This window comes from Chionomys nivalis, chromosome 6 (genome assembly GCF_950005125.1).
Source record: "Chionomys nivalis chromosome 6, mChiNiv1.1, whole genome shotgun sequence".
Taxonomy (NCBI): Eukaryota; Metazoa; Chordata; class Mammalia; order Rodentia; family Cricetidae; genus Chionomys; species Chionomys nivalis.
In genome coordinates, this window is record NC_080091.1 from 21,041,992 (window position 1) to 21,060,169 (window position 18,178).

The 18,178-nt window shown below is 44.6% G+C and overlaps 1 protein-coding gene across 1 annotated transcript; it reads right to left on the reverse strand.

Annotated features, from left to right (window-relative positions):
* Window positions 1–3,389: 3,389 nt before the first annotated feature.
* Window positions 3,390–10,543, reverse strand: Tmem17 (transmembrane protein 17). The gene is made up of 4 exons (XM_057772394.1): window positions 10,243–10,543; window positions 5,778–5,881; window positions 5,389–5,502; window positions 3,390–4,514 (listed from the first exon to the last, which is right to left on the reverse strand). The coding sequence occupies exons 1-4, from the start codon at window positions 10,340–10,342 to the stop codon at window positions 4,233–4,235; spliced, it is 600 nt and encodes a 199-aa protein (XP_057628377.1). The 5' UTR covers window positions 10,343–10,543; the 3' UTR covers window positions 3,390–4,232.
* Between the last annotated feature and the right edge of the window lie 7,635 nt (window positions 10,544–18,178).

An 18,178-nucleotide genomic window follows, 5' to 3' on the forward strand; every position in this document is an offset into this window, starting at 1 on the left:
GCCCCAAAGATAAAGAACCTGGACACACTGTCAGACAAAACTCAGAAATGTGAATTAGTTCAAAAAGAACCCAAGCAGCTCAGAGTAGCCTCAATGCTGACAAGGAAAAGGCATTGCCCAAGGCAGCTGATTGGCGTGAACTCACCTAGGGTTGAAGAGTCTGAACATTTCTGTCCCACCAAATAGTAGTGGAATCATCTGGGTCCTGGTCAAATGTAACAAGAGTCTCTGGAAGTTATGTAGGACCATCCATCCCATTCTCCTCCTATGTGGGATCATCCATCCCATACTCCTCCTATGTGGGACCATCCATCCCATCCTCCTCCTATGTGGGATCATCCATCCCATACTCCTCATATGTGGGACCATCCATCCCATCCTCCTCCTATGTGGGACCATCCATCCCATACTCCTCCTATGTGGGATCATCCATCCCATCCTCCTCCTATGTGGGACCATCCATCCTGTCCTCTCACCTATGTGGGACCATCCATCCCATACCCTCACCTATGTGGGACCATCCATCCCATCCTCCTCATATGTGGGACCATCCATCCCATCCTCCTCATATGTGGGACCATCCATCCCATCCCCTCCCCTGTGTGGGGCTGTCCATCCCATCCTCTCACTATGTGGGATCATCCATCCCATCCCCTCCCCTGTGTGGGGCCGTCCATCCCATCCTCTCACCATGTGGGTCCATCCATCCCATACTCCTCCTATGTGGGACCATCCATCCCATCCTCCTCATATGTGGGACCATCCATCCCATCCCCTCCCCTGTGTGGGACCATCCATCCCATCCTCTCACTATGTGGGACCATCCATCCCATCCTCTCACTATGTGGGACCATCCATCCCATCCTCTCACTATGTGGGATCATCCATCCTTTCTTCCCATTCTCCAACTTGCTACTAGTGGTTACTGCTCAAAGGCCTCTTCTCTCCTGGTTGGTTTGTTAAGGTTGGTATGAGAGTTTTTAGCACAAAAGCCTGGACTCCAGCGGTCCTAACAGGCCAGGCTAAGCTACCTGTCCCCACATTCCAGTGAAGACTGTGAAAAGATGAACTCAATGTGGTCACACCGGGAAGAAGAGATAAAGGGTCCAGTGACTCCGAGTCCATCTTTAGGGCACTGACATGCACTAGATTTAAATAGAGGGCAAGAAGTGTGCATAACCAAGGATGCCTAGTCAAGGTCTTGTCCTGGCCATCACTGTCTCAGCTCCAGTCCTGCAAGGTGCTCCGTGAACTGTTGCTCTACTAACCGGTCATCCTCAGGGGACCAGTGTGCTTGCTGCAAGACCTGTGCTTGGGAAGCAGCCCCACCTGTGGGTAACTGCTCTTATGGTAGGAGAGGTGAGTCTGTCCTGTGGAGTTCTGCTCTTTCTGGAATCCAAGGTGATTACAGGTTGAGGACAATGACATCTCTGTGTTGTTAGCTTTGTGGCCCAAGTGAGGAGTTAGAATTTTTAGGAAAAACACCTTCTAAATGCCTATTCCAATGGCACTTCCTTGAAGTCATGAAACAATGTCATTATTAACCTTTTTCTTTTTTATTTATAATTTATTTTTATTTGATGTGCATTGGTGCTTTGCCTGCCTGTATATCTGTGTGAGGGTGTCAGATCCCCTGGAACTGGAGTTATTGGCAGGTGTAGCTGCCATGTGAGTGCTGGGAATTGAACCCGGGTCCTCTGGAAGAGCAGCCAGTGCTCTTAACTGCTGAGTCATCTCTCCAGCCTATTACCGTATTTCTTAATGCTGCACACTATCACCTCATCCTTCAAATGTGAAGTGTCATCTCATCCTGCAGAGCCTTCCAGATCCAGCCCCTTGAGATATTGCTCCCCTGCCAACCGTGGTGCCCACCCCACATCATAAGATGCCTGCTTTGCTTGTTACTCCTCCCTGGTACAGGCAAGGTGGGTGTGCAGCTCCTCTAAAGTCACTGCTAATCCCTCCCTGCAGTGTGAAGCAGGGAGGAGGCTTAATCAGGCTGATGAGGTTGCTAAGTGCTTGGACCAAACTGGAGATGCACTGTGAGCCCAGGACTCATCTGTGAGGCACTTGAGGCTTCAGTGCACCCCCTGATAAAGTTACACCTCTGACTTTGACTGTGGGTTGTTGTGCAAATGTTTTACCTCCCAGGACACACCCCTGCGGACTGAGAACCCATCTTGTCCATAAACGTTCATATTTGAGGAAGTGTGTCAGGCAAAATCAGGAATGGCAAGTTTAGACATTTTTAAAAAAGTAAGCAACGTAAGAATTAATAAAGAAAATCAAGGAACTCCTATGAGCATGAATTGAAGTAACAGAAAAGTGGAGGCCAGCGTGGTGGTGCACACCTTTAATCCTAGATATTAGGAGGCAGAGGTGGATGGCTCTCTATGAGGCCACCCTGGTCTACATAGGGAGTTCCAGCCCAAGGCAAAAAAAAAAAAAAAAAAAAGAGAGAGAAACAAAAAAAAGAAAAAAGAAAAAGAACAGTTTTTAATGTAGTGCATACAACCATTCCCTAGTAAAATATATTATTTATGGATGTATATTTCTTTATAGGAAAGAAGAAAGCCTGAGAAAAAACACTCTGTCCCTTAAGATAATCCAAATAAACACTTCAGAATAACGTGTGGCTATCCCTACCCAGGAAACCATTTTTAACCCAATTTCCTTAAATAGGTTTCCTTTGCCAACAAGGGAACATGCTCATGGCATGATCATGGGTGCAGTCCATTTGGCTCTCCTAACTCAATCTTAGCTCCCACTGTGTAAAATTTGGGAGCCACTGCTTTCGAACCAGGTTTTAGGTACAAGCCCAATAGCTATGTAGCAGTTCCTTAGAGAATGCGGATGATCACGAAGCCAACGTGCCCACCCTCTGCTGTATACCAGGCTCCCTCGAGCTACAGCTCCAACTAAAACACACTCGTGGGCTCAGCTGGGAAGAGCACTGGCTACTTTTTGAGAGATCCCAACTTTGATTCACAATGCTTACATTGTAGTTCACAGCCTTTTGTGACTCTACTCCCAGGGGATCTGACACCATCTTCTGGCCTCCATGGGCACCAGGCATGCATGCATGTGGTACATGTACACACATACATGCAGGCAAAACATACCCATACACACACACACACACACACACACACACACACACACACACAGGTGGTAGTGCTGCACACCTTTAATCCCAGCACTCGGGAGGCAGAGGCAGGTGGAACTTTGGAATTTGAGGCCAGTCTGGTCTACAGAGTGAGTTCCAGGACAACCAGGACTACACAGAGAAACCCGTCTTGGAAAAAACCCAAAAAAATGCAAAGAGTTTTTAAAAAATTCCACCAATTTCATAGTTCAAAAGAACTGCACAAGATAAGTATATATTGCTGATATTTTAATGTAAATAGCTTATGATTTATTGTAAAAACAGTTATGTGCCTCCATCACAAATACTGAACATGGTTTTGTGACAAAATATTAAATACCATAATATGGCTGCCTCCCTCACCTCAGGACAGTAATGGAGAAGAGAATTGGAATCGAGCACAGGCAAATCTGTCCCTGTTAAACATGCCCTCTATGGCTGAGCGTGCTGACGAGCAAGCGTTCCCACAGGCTCCTGGAAACCCAGAATGGCCAATCAGACAACTGGAAGCTTAAAGGAGATGTTACACATTTCTTTTGTTGTTGTTAAAATTTTTTCTTCATACCATATATTTTGCATGTTTTTTTCCTCTTTCCTAACTCTTCTCCAGCTTCCTACCCCTAACAATAAGACACACACACACACACACAAAAAAAATGCCAAAACAAAGCAAAATGAAACAAACAGTCCACAGAAACACTACTGAGTTTGTTTGGTGTTGGCCAGCTACTCCTGGGTGTGGGGCACGCCCGGGGTGTGTTGACATACACAGTGAGATTCCACTGGCCAAAACTGAGTTTTTTCCTGAAATTCCACACATTTCTAGTTACACATTCTAGCTAGGAACATTACAGAAATGTGGCAGATTACAACTACCAATAAACACCTGGAAAGTCAACATCAGAAACAAGAAATGCAATGTCCATGGACAGCCCCTCGGCTTCCATGGAGCACAGTGTGTCTTAGCATTGTCTCCATGGGACTTCAGAGCTGGAGGATAGAGCCCAGAAGGGCTGCGCCCTTCCTCAGGCCTGACCTCAGGTGTTCTGTCACTCCCTCTGTCTCCGTGGGTCATCTTGCAGTGGGATCAGAGCTCTTCCGTAAATGGCTGCCTTCTCCCCGTCATGGCTGCACTGTTTGCAGAGAGCCGGTCAAAGTCCTGGAGGTGGAAGCGGGCTGCCAGCTGATTGACCATTTTCTTCAGGGTCAGAAATGCCGAGATGACTTGGAAAGTAAGGAAGATAGTGAAGATGATGTGCAGGGCCTTTTCCAAGGGCAGATTCCTCAGGCCCTCGTTGAGGAGCAAGAAAAGGATTAAAGGCAGCTGCAGGAGGAGGCTCAAGAGCCAAAAGCCAGCCAGCTCGGGAACCTGCAGAGACTCACATCAGGAGTTGTAAGATTAGTAAATTCAGTTTTGTTGGACACACAGACATGTCCTCAGCACTACAAAGAACCTCCAGGATGGGCTCAGTGAGTAATTCAGGAGTACGCCATAGTCCTTGTCCTTAGAGAACTATCTAGACCGAGAAAGCCAGTTTAATGGGCAACGATCCCACTTGGTTAATAACAAAGTGCAGCGTTGAGAGGCAAAGAGCAGCCACTGCAGAGATCAAGGGTTGGGAAGGGAGACTTCAAGGGTGTGCACAGGGGGAGCATCCCGCCCACGAAGCTCCAGCATGACTAGGAATCAACCCATCAGCCAAATGACAGAAAAAAACAATAAGATATGCTGGGTGGGGCCCATTATGAAGGGTTGAGCAAACCACAGAATTATTTAAAGCCTTTAGGCAGGGTGGTGATTCAGAGAACACGGGCCTGGCAGTGGACATGGATTTATAACTTTTCTAAAGGTTCCAAAACAGACCATTTTTACTATTACATATCCAGAATGTACTGTGATCATATCCCCCTTTACTCCCTTGTGTCTCTCCTCCTCCTGCTGACTCCCCTTCTCCACCAGTGATGGAATATTTTCAAGACTGAGAGAAGTGAGAACATTAGCAATCATTAGAAGTCTACTGTGTTTAGAGACTTCGTAGGGGTCACTGCGCTCCATCTCAGAATCGCTTTCCTCACTGAGTAGGTGAGGACACCAGAGCTCAAGAGATTGAGCAGTGATGGAAATCTTCAAGCTGGAGCTTCAAGCTTAGCTCCAGGCCGGTGCCATTTCACCCCGGCCATTGCTTTAGTTGCCTGAAACCTTAACTGTCTTTAGCACAGCCCTGAAGGAGGGGAAAGCTCACCTTCTCCTGCAGGTTCCCCATGCAGCCCAGGTACAGCCGGATAGCTTCCATCAAGGTCACGAGGACGATGACAGTGATCACAATGAACTTGTAGTAGTCAGGCAAGACTGAATACTAAAAAGAAACGGCAGAACATGCTCGCAAAGTCTTTCGTCAAATAACATGCACGGGGTAGAAGAGGGCTTGAGAACCTTCACCGGGGACCTGAGGAGCCAAGGCCAAGCAGCGGGGTGAGGGAGGCTTGAGAACCTTCACTGGGGACAAGAACCCAGGGACGAGAAGCTGGAGACATGAGGAGCCAGGGTCGAGCAGCGGGGTGAGGAGGGCTTGAGAACCTTCGCTGGGGACACGAGGAGCCAGGGCCAAGTAGCGGGGTGAGGAGGGCTCACCTTCATGTGAAGCATCACAATGCAGCTCACCCACCACAATGGGAAAAAGTACGAGTTGAAATACAGAGACATCTGCAACGGCAGGCTGGAGACCATCTCATTGTCTGCGCCACAGGGAGAAAGGGAACAAATGTTGAATCCTGTCGGGTGCCCTAAAAGCCTCATATTCCTGAGCATTAATAGCAGTTCAGTAAAACTCCACACTCCAGGCCTATGTACAGTCACTAGCAGTATAGTCGTCTGCATGCCTTTCACTTCAGACATTAGTTGCTTGGGGGTGTGCTTCATGTCCTTCAGGTGTTTACCTCTACAGTCTGCTGGCAGTTCACAGACCAGGGGTGTGGATTAAATATGAACGACCAAGCTGGATGTGGTAGTATGGGCCTTTAATCACAACACTTGGGAGGCAGAATAACTGTGAGTTTGGGGCCAGCCTGGGTTATACAGTAAGAAGGGGAGAAGAAAGAGCAAGGGACTACCAGCTGGCATGTCAGGGTATTCTTGCCACCCTAACCCTCAGAGACAGGGAAACAGCAAGTTTCAAGCCAGCCAGAACTGCATATCTGACCTGTTTCTGAAAATAAATAAAATCCAAAAAAGCAATGCAAATATGAAATTCTATCGCCTCCTTTGTGGGGTCTCTATAAAGAGCTATAAAATGAATGAATAAAAATTGATCTCTTATAGGTTAGTTCTTTATAATAATTAATCTCAAATTATAAAAACCTCCCCCTTTTGGCAAATCCTAATTCTGTACATGCCTTAATGCTAATCTGGTGCCATTTCCCTGACAAATCTTTCCTTGATTACATTCCCACAGTCCAGCAGAATCCTTCCCTCTAGGTATTTATCACTCTGAACTATGTATGAAGGCTGGAGAAATGATTCAGTGGTCAAGAGCACTTGCTGCTCTTGCAGAAGACTGGGTTCCCAGCACCTCCACAGGGGCTCACAACCATCTGTAACTCCAGTTCCAGGAGGTCTGCCGCCCTCTTCTGGTCTCTGTGAGCACTGCATGCATGTAGTACACATACCTTCAGGGACACATTCATACTCACAAAGTAAAAAATAAAGAAGTGTGGGTAAAGAATCATATTCTCATCTAAGGTGTGTGTGCAACACTGAAGAAACAAACCATGGGCTTTAGAAGCTGTGGTGGTTAAAATGAAAATGGCCTCCATAGGCACATGGGGGTGGCGCTCTTAGGAGGCGTGGCCTTGTTGGAGGAAGTGTCACGGGGGTGGACTTTGTGGTTCCAAACGCTCAAGCCAGGCCCAGCGTCTCTCTCTTCCTGCTGCCTGCAGAACCATCAGCTACCTCTCGAGCACCATGTCTGCCTGTGTGTCGCCATGCTTTCTGACATGACAATAATGGACCAAGCCTCTGAACTGAGCCCCAACTACATGTTTTCCTTGTAAGAGTTGCTGTGGTCCTGGTGTCTCTTCATAGCAATAGAAACCCTAACTAAGACAGGAGCCAAGAGAATCAGGAGCCAGAGATGGGGTGCATTATCCCATCTTTCTGAGCACCCACTCAGTCACCACTCAAAGGCTGCTTGTGAGGTTATTTCACTCTCACTAGTGTGCCTGTCACACTCAATGGGCGCTCAACAAATAGGACCATCTCCTTTTCTTATTTGTATACACACAGTCTCAGTGTAAGCACAGACTGAAATGCCCTATTCAGAATCCTGCTTTATACACCGTGAATACCAAGCATGCATGAGCAGAAAGAACAAATCTTCAAACGCTGTCATACATAAAAAGCCATTTGTGACACACAAATTCCATTTATCAATCTGATTACCCCAAATCTTTTGCTTTTGTATAAGGAAAAAGGTCCCTCAACAAGATTTTGATTTTAAAAACCGAGCCCTAAAAAAAATACATTATAAATTTAACTACATTCTTATTTTAAATTGGTTTTTTAAAGTAAGAATTTAGAAAGCTACTAACATAAACTACTTTGTAACATTTTTCTTTTTATATGCATAATTTTAAAAATTGAAATCTAGTGCTTTTGAGACAAGCATGGCCTCTAGAAGCAAAAGTTTCTGTAGCAGACTTTCTTGGATTGCTAGCCCCCAAATTATGGCACAGAAACTTATTATTAGTTATGAATGCTCGGTCTGAGTTTAGGCTTGTCCCACTGGCTCTTGTAATTTATTTTAACCTGTTTCTCATCATCTTTGTTTTGCCTCCCCCCACCCCTTTCTTTCATTCTGTATGTCCTACTTTCTGTATGCTTCCTTTGTGTCTGCCTGGCTGGCCCCTGGTGTCTCCCTTTTTTCTCCCTTTCTCTCCTCCTCTTTCGAGCCCAGACTCCTCCTATTTATTCTCTCTGCCCCCCAACCCCACCTCTCCCTCTACTGCTTAGCTATTGACCATTCAGCTCTTTATTAGCCCAATGAGGTGCCATAGGCAGGCAAGGTGAAACAAATGCAGCAATCTTTACATACTTAAACAAAAGCGGCACAAACAAATACAACACAGCTGTACATAGTTAGACAAATAGTCTGCGCCACATCAGGTTTCCTTTACGTTTTAAGAGCTGGCCTGATTATTGTGGTCTGCTTTTGCTTTCCTTAATTTCTTAAATTATCCCTAATATAGGAACAAATTTTTAAAATCTCTTAATTCTGAGGACTGTGGAGGTGAGGTGATGTGGAGGTGAGGTGATGTGGAGGTGATGTGGAGGTGAGGTGATGTGGAGGTGAGGTGAGGTGGAGGTGATGTGGAGGTGATATGAGGTGGAGGTGATGTGGAGGTGATATGAGGTGGAGGTGATGTGGAGGTGAGGTGATGTGGAGGTGAGGTGATGTGGAGGTGATGTGGAGGTGAGGTGAGGTGGAGGTGATGTGGAATGGAGGTGATGTGGAGGTGAGGTGAGGTGGAGGTGATGTGGAGGTGAGGTGAGGTGGAGGTGATGTGGAGGAGAGGTGATGTGGAGGTGAGGTGGAGGTGAGGTGAGGTGGAGGTGATATGGAGGTGAGGTGGAGGTGATGTGGAGGTGAGGTGTGATAAAAATTTCTTATAGTCTGTGTAACTCATTAAGACAGGAAAATAAGGATGGATACATTGGTTAAGCTGACAGTTTCAGAACCTTCAGAGCAGAAACTAGCCAAAAATTTGTCTCAAAAAATCCAAAAAGAAAAGAAAAAAAGTTTATAGAGATGGATGCAGGAGAGTTTCACGTTCAAAACCAGTCTGGACTACATAGTATGTTCTGGACTGCCCAGGAACTTCTGATTGCCGTGTAACAAAATAAATATCATCACTGTTGTTTGTTTGAAAAGCTATCGGATCTAGCTTGGGTAGAGTGACGGCTTAGCATGCCAGGGTGTTTATTTTACTTTATTATTATTATTTTTTTAGTGTCAGGTTCACACTTCAACACATCCAGTTTATGCAATTGAAAAATCAGGCCAAAATATAAATGAGGTGCAAGACATGAATTCATTAAATTTTACAAAAGTTCAAGTTGAGTTCTGTTATGAGACGAAATTAAAGCATTATATAATTGACAGGGAAATTTTACTGACCAATTAATTACCTGTCTTGGCTTTTCTCATGTTTGGACGGTTGGGAAAAATTATTCTGTGACCATGAAAACCACAGGAATCTCCAGCGTCAGTGTCTGTACGTAGCTGTACTGGCATCCCTACAGTTTCTGCTAAGGCGGAGGCCCTGCCGCCTACAGACCTACAGAACAAACACCACTTCATCGTTTTCAGTAACCGCCCTCGGACCGAGACCTTCACTGCACAGTTAAGGTTCACTCAGAAACATGAAAATCTATTTTTTTCAGGTTTTTCTCCACATAGTCTAAGTTAGGCAAATGACCGAGGTGACAAAATGTACCGATGGGAAATAACTTTGCTTTTCCATGTCCCCCTTTTTCACAAAAATTGTCAAAACCAGGTAGGAGAAGGGATTTCTACTTCCTTGATTCCTTCGTGAAAACCATATGTGCTGTCGTTAGGATTTAGGAGGCTGAGACTGGAGGGAAGGAGCGCACAGGGGAAGGCCATGTTCGTTTGGCAGCGTCCAGTAGAGCGGATGGCGGTTTGAAAAGGCCCATTCGGTGCAAACAACCCCTTTTCCCTTTCCTCCGCCCGCTGGAGCTGCAAGGCTGGCCGGGGAGGACCCGGCCTACGCTGCCAGGCGGGGCTCGGGCCCAGCAAAGCTTCAGTGCGGGGTGGGAGCGGGAGCGGGAGGGCGCGGCTGCTCCACCTCGCCCTGGCCTGGAAGGCTCTGCATCCCAATCCTCCGGGCGACAGGGCCTACCGGTGCAGCCGCCGCCTCAGCCGAGGCTCGCGGGCGCCCGGGTCGGTCGCAGGGCCGCGGGCTCGCGCACAGGGACCGCGCCATGGCCGAAGCCGGAGCCGCCATCTTTCACCCGGGCACTACCCGTGCGGCCGCCCGCGAACCGCACCCCCGCGTGGGGCTGCGCCCTCGCCACTCACCCGCAGCCTCGCTGGACTCTGGCCCGGTGCGGCTGGAGTCGCCGAACACCGTGAGGCTGAAGTTGCCCAGGCGCTGACGTACGGGGTCCGGCAGCTCCATGCCGGGTCTGCCCGGCCTCGCCGCTCACACGCCCGCTAAGCGGCCGACGCGGCGGCGTGTGCGGTTCCCCGGGCAACCGTGCTGTGCCCGAGCTGGGGACTTGGTGCCTGGGCTGCCCTGCGCGGCCCACAGTCTTCCAGAGGCTTCCCTTTGGAGGGGCGAGCAGAGGCAACTGGGCCTGCAGTGGGGCTGGAGAGGACGGGCTCCTTAGCCCAGCTTTTTCAGCCGGGCCGTCTTAAAATGAACACAAGTACTAAGCCATTCGGGCCTGGGTGGCGCCCTCACACCAGGCCACTTTGTAAATTGGCGCGCCATTTCTAGAGGGAAATTAAGATGAGCACAGATCTTAAAGAATGCCCTTGACCCAGTAGATCTTTTTCTCTGGGTATAAAAAACCAGCGGTAAGGATAGGGTAGACCAAGTGAGCCTGCTTCCGAAGGGAAGAGAATAACTCAAGAGTATTGAAAGCAGTTGTTTCTGGATCGTGGGTTATTTTAAAACTTAAAGACAAACAAACAAACAACAAACAAAACAAAACCCCCAGCTTTTTCCTGCTTTCTTTTACAGTATATCGTTTTCAGCACTCAGGAGGATCTCAAGTTTCAGGTCAACCTGGGCTACATTACCAAATCTCAAAAACCAAAACAAAACAAATCATTAAGACATATAGAAAAAAGTCCAGTCCAGATGTATTAGGACTCAGGTCAGTCAACCTTATTAACACCCACGGGAGCTAGCCTTTCTCAGTTGCTTACAGTGGCTAAAGGGACACTTGGCCTGTTTGATAGTTTATAGTAGACCAATTGCACCAAAAAAGTTTAAAAAGAAATCTGACTCTTTGCCACTACATTTTTATGATTTTTCTTTCTATTTATTATCATACCAACAAGCTTATATCAGCAAGCTGCTGATAAGCACCCGTGCATTTTCTAGTTAGGAGCAGGTACGGCTGGTACCACTCTTGCGTATGATTGGTGCCACTCTTGGTGAAGATGCCTGATGGTGAACATCCTCGCATGTTTATGCTGAGTGTGCACCGGGGAGTGGAGATTGAGTCAAGCCGTACGTCAGACCAGTTTTATTAGGTTCTTTCCCGGATGGTCTAACCTCCCGCTATATATGAACATCCCCGTCACTCCGTGTGCCTTACCAACGCTTAGATTCTGTTCTTCCCTTTCGATCTTTCTGGTAAAGTGCGGTGGGACTGGAGTTGTCTTAGCAGTTACCAGCACTTGTTGCTCTTGCAGAGGACCCAGGTTTTGAGGAACCACCCTCATGGTGGTTCCCAATCACCTGTTAAGTCCACCTGACCCATCTGCACCAGAGGTGCTTGATCGCACGCCCACCATGAGCAGGCAATACTGTCAGGATGTATGCTTACTCCTGATTGGGTGTAGGCTGAGTGTATGTCAGGATGTATGATTGCCTCTGATTGGACCTGGTGGGAGATAATTAAACCACTGAAAACTGTGATTGGAGACATTTTCTGGAAACCCAGATACAGACCAGGCTGGAGCCCAACCACATGACCAATGTTTAACTAAAGCTTGTTTCAGATTTGTCTTTAAACTGTAGTAGTGGCTTATGCTCACACACGGGATGAACAGCACCTCTTTTTGGCCTCCAAGGGCACCAAGCGCACATGTGGTATACAGACAAAAATTCAGGCTAAACATACAGAAAAAAATAAACCCAATTCTAAAAATTAAAAGCATGGCGAGCAGTATAATTTTGTACATTGTCATCATAAAACATGGTTCTCATTCCAAAGGGAGTGCAAAGGAATTTATTCTAAGCTAAATATGAGTGCCCATAGCCTGGGGACATGGATTCAGGTTGTCCTAATGTCCATCATTGAAATCACAATATGAATTTATATTATCAGAGAATGCAAGACAACCACAAATCAATGATCTCCTAAATACATTAGTGGGGACATCAGGTAGGCAGGTCACAGCAAAACAGGGACACCTCTGCCATAGGTCTCATGCTGTATGAAGACATATTTAGCTTCCTGCTTGGTGCAAGCCTACAATCAGCTAAACTAACAGATTCTAAAGGTTTGACTTGGTAGTTAAAAGAACGTTAGATAATATACAGACTTGAGCAGTAAACGAACATCAAGGGGGCTAAGGACAGCCCAAGGTAATTTTGGCTTTTGATCCACAACATTCCAACTAACAATCATAGACGTTCCAATCTATCAGTCTGCAGAATCTTTCACAAAGCGGTGGCTTTTCCAGGAGCTTCAGCCCACACAATCAAAAGGGAAATTCACATAAAGATTGCCAAGGAAAAGAAATGGAAGGAAATGGCTTTGTAGTTAGGTTTCAAAAGTAGTTCAAGAAATGTTTATCTTTATCAGGACACTCAGCCTAGTGAAACACACAGAGACCAGCAGACACAAAGCTACAGTTTCTCTGGTCAAAGTCCACAGATAAATTCTGGCCAGGGATGACTGGGAGAAGCTGGCTAAATTTTGCCTCAGTTCAAGAAGGAGCTCAGGTATCAGAATCTTCAAAAAGGCTCCCAGGACCCCCCTAAGGCTGCTCACCTCTGTGTTTGACAAAATCTCCTGCCTGCTTTGGTCATAGCACTGGGACATCTGTCCTATAATTGTGTGTTTGTGTGTCTGTCTTTCTTACCTACAACTCTTTGAAGTCTTTCATCTTATGGTGTTTGATTAAGAATCAGAGATGGATAACTACTGAATGAAGAAAGGGAAGTAAAGGCCTGATCACATTTCCCACATTTTCCCATCCCTAGTTCAAAGTCTTCTTTGCCAGCTTGTATGTAAAGGTCATTCTGTAGAATCAATAATCCATGAGAAGTTGCAATCAAAAATAAACACGAACAACCAAGAACCACTTTTTATCTAAATGAACCAAGATTCTTACAGAGGGGACAGTAAAACTTAGGGCAGGATGTACTACTGATGGGATTGTAATTCGGACAACTGCAGAGAAATAAGCAATTGGCAACATGTGGAAATAACCTTAATTCTTTGTCAAAAATAAGTGTTCATAGGTCTGTGGATTAATAGCTAGGTCTTTGATTTGGTTCCATTGGTTCTCCTGTCTGTTTTTGTGCCAGTACCAGGCTGTTTTCAGTACGGTAGCTTTGCAGTGGAGTTTGAAGTCAGGGATGTTACAGCTCCAGAAGTTCTTTTATTGTACAGAATTGTTTTGGCTATCCTGGGTTTTTTGTTCTTCCATATAAATACTGTTCTTTCAAGGACTGTGAAGAATTTTTCTGGGATTTTGATGGACATTGCATTGAATCTATAGCAATTTGGGTAAGATTGCCATTTTTACTATGTTAACTCTGCCTACCCAAGAGCATGGGATATCCTTCCATTTTCTGGTGTCTTCTTCAATTTCTTTCTGCAAAGATTTAAAGTTCATTTGTTTGGTTAGAGTTACGCCAAGATATTTTACACTATTTGTGGCTATTGTGAAGGGTGATGTTTCTCTGATTTCTTTCTCAGCCCATTTATCACATTTGTAAAGGAGGGCTACTGATTTTTTTCAAGTTAATCTTGTATCCTGCTACATTACTGAAGGTGTTTATGAATTGTAGAAGTTCCTTGGTAGAATTTTGCAAAGAAGCAAAAAATATAAAATGGAAAAAGAAAGCATATTCAACAAATTGTGCTGGCATAACTGGATATCAACATGTAAAAGAAAGAAAATAGATCCATATTTATCACTATGCACAAAACTCAAGTTTAAAGGGATCAAAGACCTCAACACACAACTAACCACACTGAACCTCATAGAAGAGAAAGTGGAAAGTACACTTGAACGCATTGGCACAAGAGATCATTTCCTAAATATGACCCCAGTAGCACAGACACTGACAGACACAATAAATGGGACCTCCTGAAACTGAAGAGCTTCTGTAAAGTAAAGGACATGGTGAACAAGACAAAATGGCAGCCTACAGAATGGGAAAAGATCTTCACCAACCCCACATCAGACAGAGGTCTGATCTCTAAAATATACAAAGAACTCAAGAAATTGGTCATCAAAAGAACAAATAATCCAGTAAAAAAAAATTGGAGTACAGACCTAAACAGAGAACTCTCAACAGATGAACCTAAAATGGCTGAAAGACACTTAAGGAAATGCTCAACATCCTTAGTCATCAGAGAAATGCAAATCAAAACAACTCTGAGATTCCATGGCCAAGATCAAAAACACTGGTGACAACTTAAGCTGGAGAGAATGTGGGGTAAAAGGAACACTCCTGCATTGCTGGTGGGAGTGAAAACTTGTACAGCCCTTGAATGTCAGTATGGCAATTTCTCAGAAAATTAGGAAACAACCTACCTGAAGGCCTAGCAATGCCACTTTTGGGTATATACTCAAAGGATACTCAATCATACCCCAAGAACATGTGCTCAACTATGTTCATAGCAGCATTGTTTGTCATAGCCAGAACCTGGAAACAACCTAAATGCCCATCGACTGAAGAATGGATAAAGAAGATATGGTACATTTACACAATGGAGTACTACACAGCAGGAAAAAATAATGATATCTTGAAATTTGCAGGCAATGGATGGATCTAGAAAACATCATATTGAATGAGGTAACCCAGACACAGAAAGACAAATATCATATGTACTCACTCATAAGTGACTTTAAGACATAAAGCAAGCCGGGCGGTGGTGGCGCACGCCTTTAATCCCAGCACTTGGGAGGCAGAGGCAGGTGGATCTCTGAGTTCGAGGCCAGCCTGGTCTACAAGAGCTAGTTCCGGGACAGGCACCAAAGCTACAGAGAAACCCTGCCTCGAAAAACCAAAAAAAAAAAGACATAAAGCAAAGAAAAACCAGCCTACAATTCACAATCCCAGAGAACCTAAGCAACAAAGAGGACCTTAAGAGAGACAAATATGGATTTAATCTACATGGGAAGTAGAAAAAGACAAGATCTCCTGAGTAAATTGGGAGTGTGGGGACCATGGGAGAGGGTAGAAAGGGAGGAGGGAAGAATAGAGGGGAGTGGAGAAAAATATATAGCTCAATAAAAACAATTAAAAAAAAGAAATAGCCTTGAAAGTGTTTTGCCAGGAGATGGTGGCATACAACTTTAATCCCAGCACTCGAGAGGCAGAAAAAGGAGGATCTCTGTGAGTTCAAGGCCAGCCTGGTCTGTGGAACGAGTTCTAGAACACATCCCAAAGCTACAGAGAAAGTCTGTCTCAAAAAACAAAACAAAAAGTGTTTCTACCTTGGGACTGGAGAGATAATGTGTGTGTGTGTGGGGGGGGAGGTTGGATATTCACTCACACAGTACCCTGATTTTACATTTGCATTAGTTAAATAAAATTAACATTGGGTCAAAAGGCTGAATTAGCAACTAGTGACAGAAAATAATCAAAGAGCATCAGAGGGCATCAGGAAGAGATAGACACACTGGAAGTAGAAGGGAGGGATTTGGGATTTGGAGTGGCAAAGCTTTTTTTGTTTGGAAGAATAGATGGATACTCTATTTGAGAAATGCCAGCAAGGAGAGAAAGTTAGCTAGTTGTTACCCAGCCTCTCTGAGCTAGCAGGTTTTCACCCCAGCCTTTGAATCCGAGTCTTATTTATAAATAGAATGATAGAGATTTAGTCAAAGCTACTTTCAGTGGCAGCAACAGAGCTGGTGCCTGCGGGAACAGATCCCACCGGGCTGTGGACTAAATGCCCAGTCCGCTGCCAGAAAAGCAGGCCAGTAACTGCAGAGCCACAATCACCGGCTGAAATAGCTCTGGATTGAGGCATAGCCACTGTGCCAAAGTTAAAACAAGATGGTGCAGGAATTAGGAGCCCTGGCTACTGTTCCAGAGGACCTGGAATTCAATTTCCAGCATACAGAGGGCTGTTCATAACTGTCTAAGTCTAGTCTGAAGGAATCTAATGGCCTCTCCTGGTACCTGGTAGCACTGGGCGTGTCTCATACACAATGCACAGACATATATGCAGACAAAACACCCATGTACACAAAATAAATGATTTTTAGAAAGTGTCTCTATCTTTAACGAAATGATCAAAAAATTAAGACTCTGCTAGCACAAAATAAGTACAGAAATAAAGTTTAATACACATATGTTATTTTCAATATTACTCACATGAATTTTGAAAAGAGGAAGGAATGAGGATTCCAAGGGCTCTACTACATCAGTGGGTTGAGCAGATGATGCTACCTAGAATGGTCTGGCAGCCTGTTGTGTGAAAATTGCCCCGGAAGCCGAGAAGACGAGGTTTGAGTGCACTAAACTCTCAGAGTCACCCAACAGTGATGGACCTCAGACCTCATTTTACAAAGACGTGGGGATGATATCTTACTGTCATGGTGAACACAAAGGTTGTTAACATGGAATATGTTGTATATGCTTGGTGGTTATTAGCTGCACCCCTGTTCATGAAAAAATGAACACCTAATGCGGAGTCAGACAATGCCAGTGTTTACTTTTCTGAATCAAACCGTACTAGCTAGGCACCCTGTCTATTGCTTTCCTAGTAAAGACCTAGGATGCAATTAACCACTAAAGCATTCCATATATATTAACCAAATTCATGTAAAGTCTGAATAGTTTTTTTAAAAAAATATGTTTTTCTCTCACATTGGAAAAACAGATGTGAAATATTTTGTTCAGTTTATAATTATTTAATCATAACCCTAGAGGAATATATTAAAGGAATTATGGGTGTTTTCCCTTCTATTTTTATTACTCAAATTTCCTAGGATGTATGTACATTCCATAGCCTAGAAAGACTACTAAACAATGGAGAGAAAGAAGCAAAGTTGAAGCAGGGAGCGGGATGTGAGGGGACAGCAGGATGGGCTGGACTAGTCCTGCACAAGTGGTCCAAAGGGCTCAGAACCTTCAGAGTATTGTTTTGCTAGCTGATGCTCACAGTGTCTTATAGGTTGCCATACCTGTGTGAACTGAGCAAACAAGAAGAAGCAAGAGATTTGTGAAACTTGGATTTCCTGTAATGTAAGCCAACTGCTCACTTAAATTCAAAAAGAAGTGTGAAGTCTATTCTTAAAACCATGGAGTAATTCAAGTAATGGAGTAATAAGATGAATAAAGTCTTACAGAGGTCTGTAAAAAACAGTTCTTTAAAAATTAATATACTTATTATTTTATGTGTATAGGTGTTTTTTTCTTACTTATATGTCTGTTCATCACATGTATGCCCGTCTGGTGCTTTGAGAGGCCAGAAGATCCCCTGGGACTGGAGAAACAGCCAGTTGTACGGCACCATGTAGGTGCTGGGAATTGAACCCAGGTCCTCTGGAAGAACAATTAGTGCTCTTTGCCACTGAGCCATCTCTCCAGCCCTGTTAAATAGTTCTTATACCAATGTTGTTCAGAGAAATGCTTGCTTAATGCATTTCATTGAGGTTTAATTACATGTGTGGTTTACTTACTTATTTTCATAAAAATGTCAGTCTGATATGATAATTTGTTTCTCTTTTACAAGAGGCAGTGTTGTTTGATATTATTGTATGTGACACAAAACTGATTTTATGGGTGATTGTTTAAATTACTCCTTGTCATAAGAAAGATGCAAGTTCTTTCTATGTGATTCTAATAAACAGTTGAGCAGTAATATCTTAGGCAATTATGTCACCCGAGCGACCATATCATTCAGTGCTTTGCTTTAGAATGAACTCTGAAGACATTTCCAAGAATATAGGTACGTTTAAAAGGAGAATTATATGTAATGAGTCATTTTCTGTCCTCCAGCCAGCTCCCAAATAATGACTTGGAGACTTCTCATTAATTATGAACGCTTGGCCTATAGCTTAGGCTTATTCCTCACTAGCTCTTATA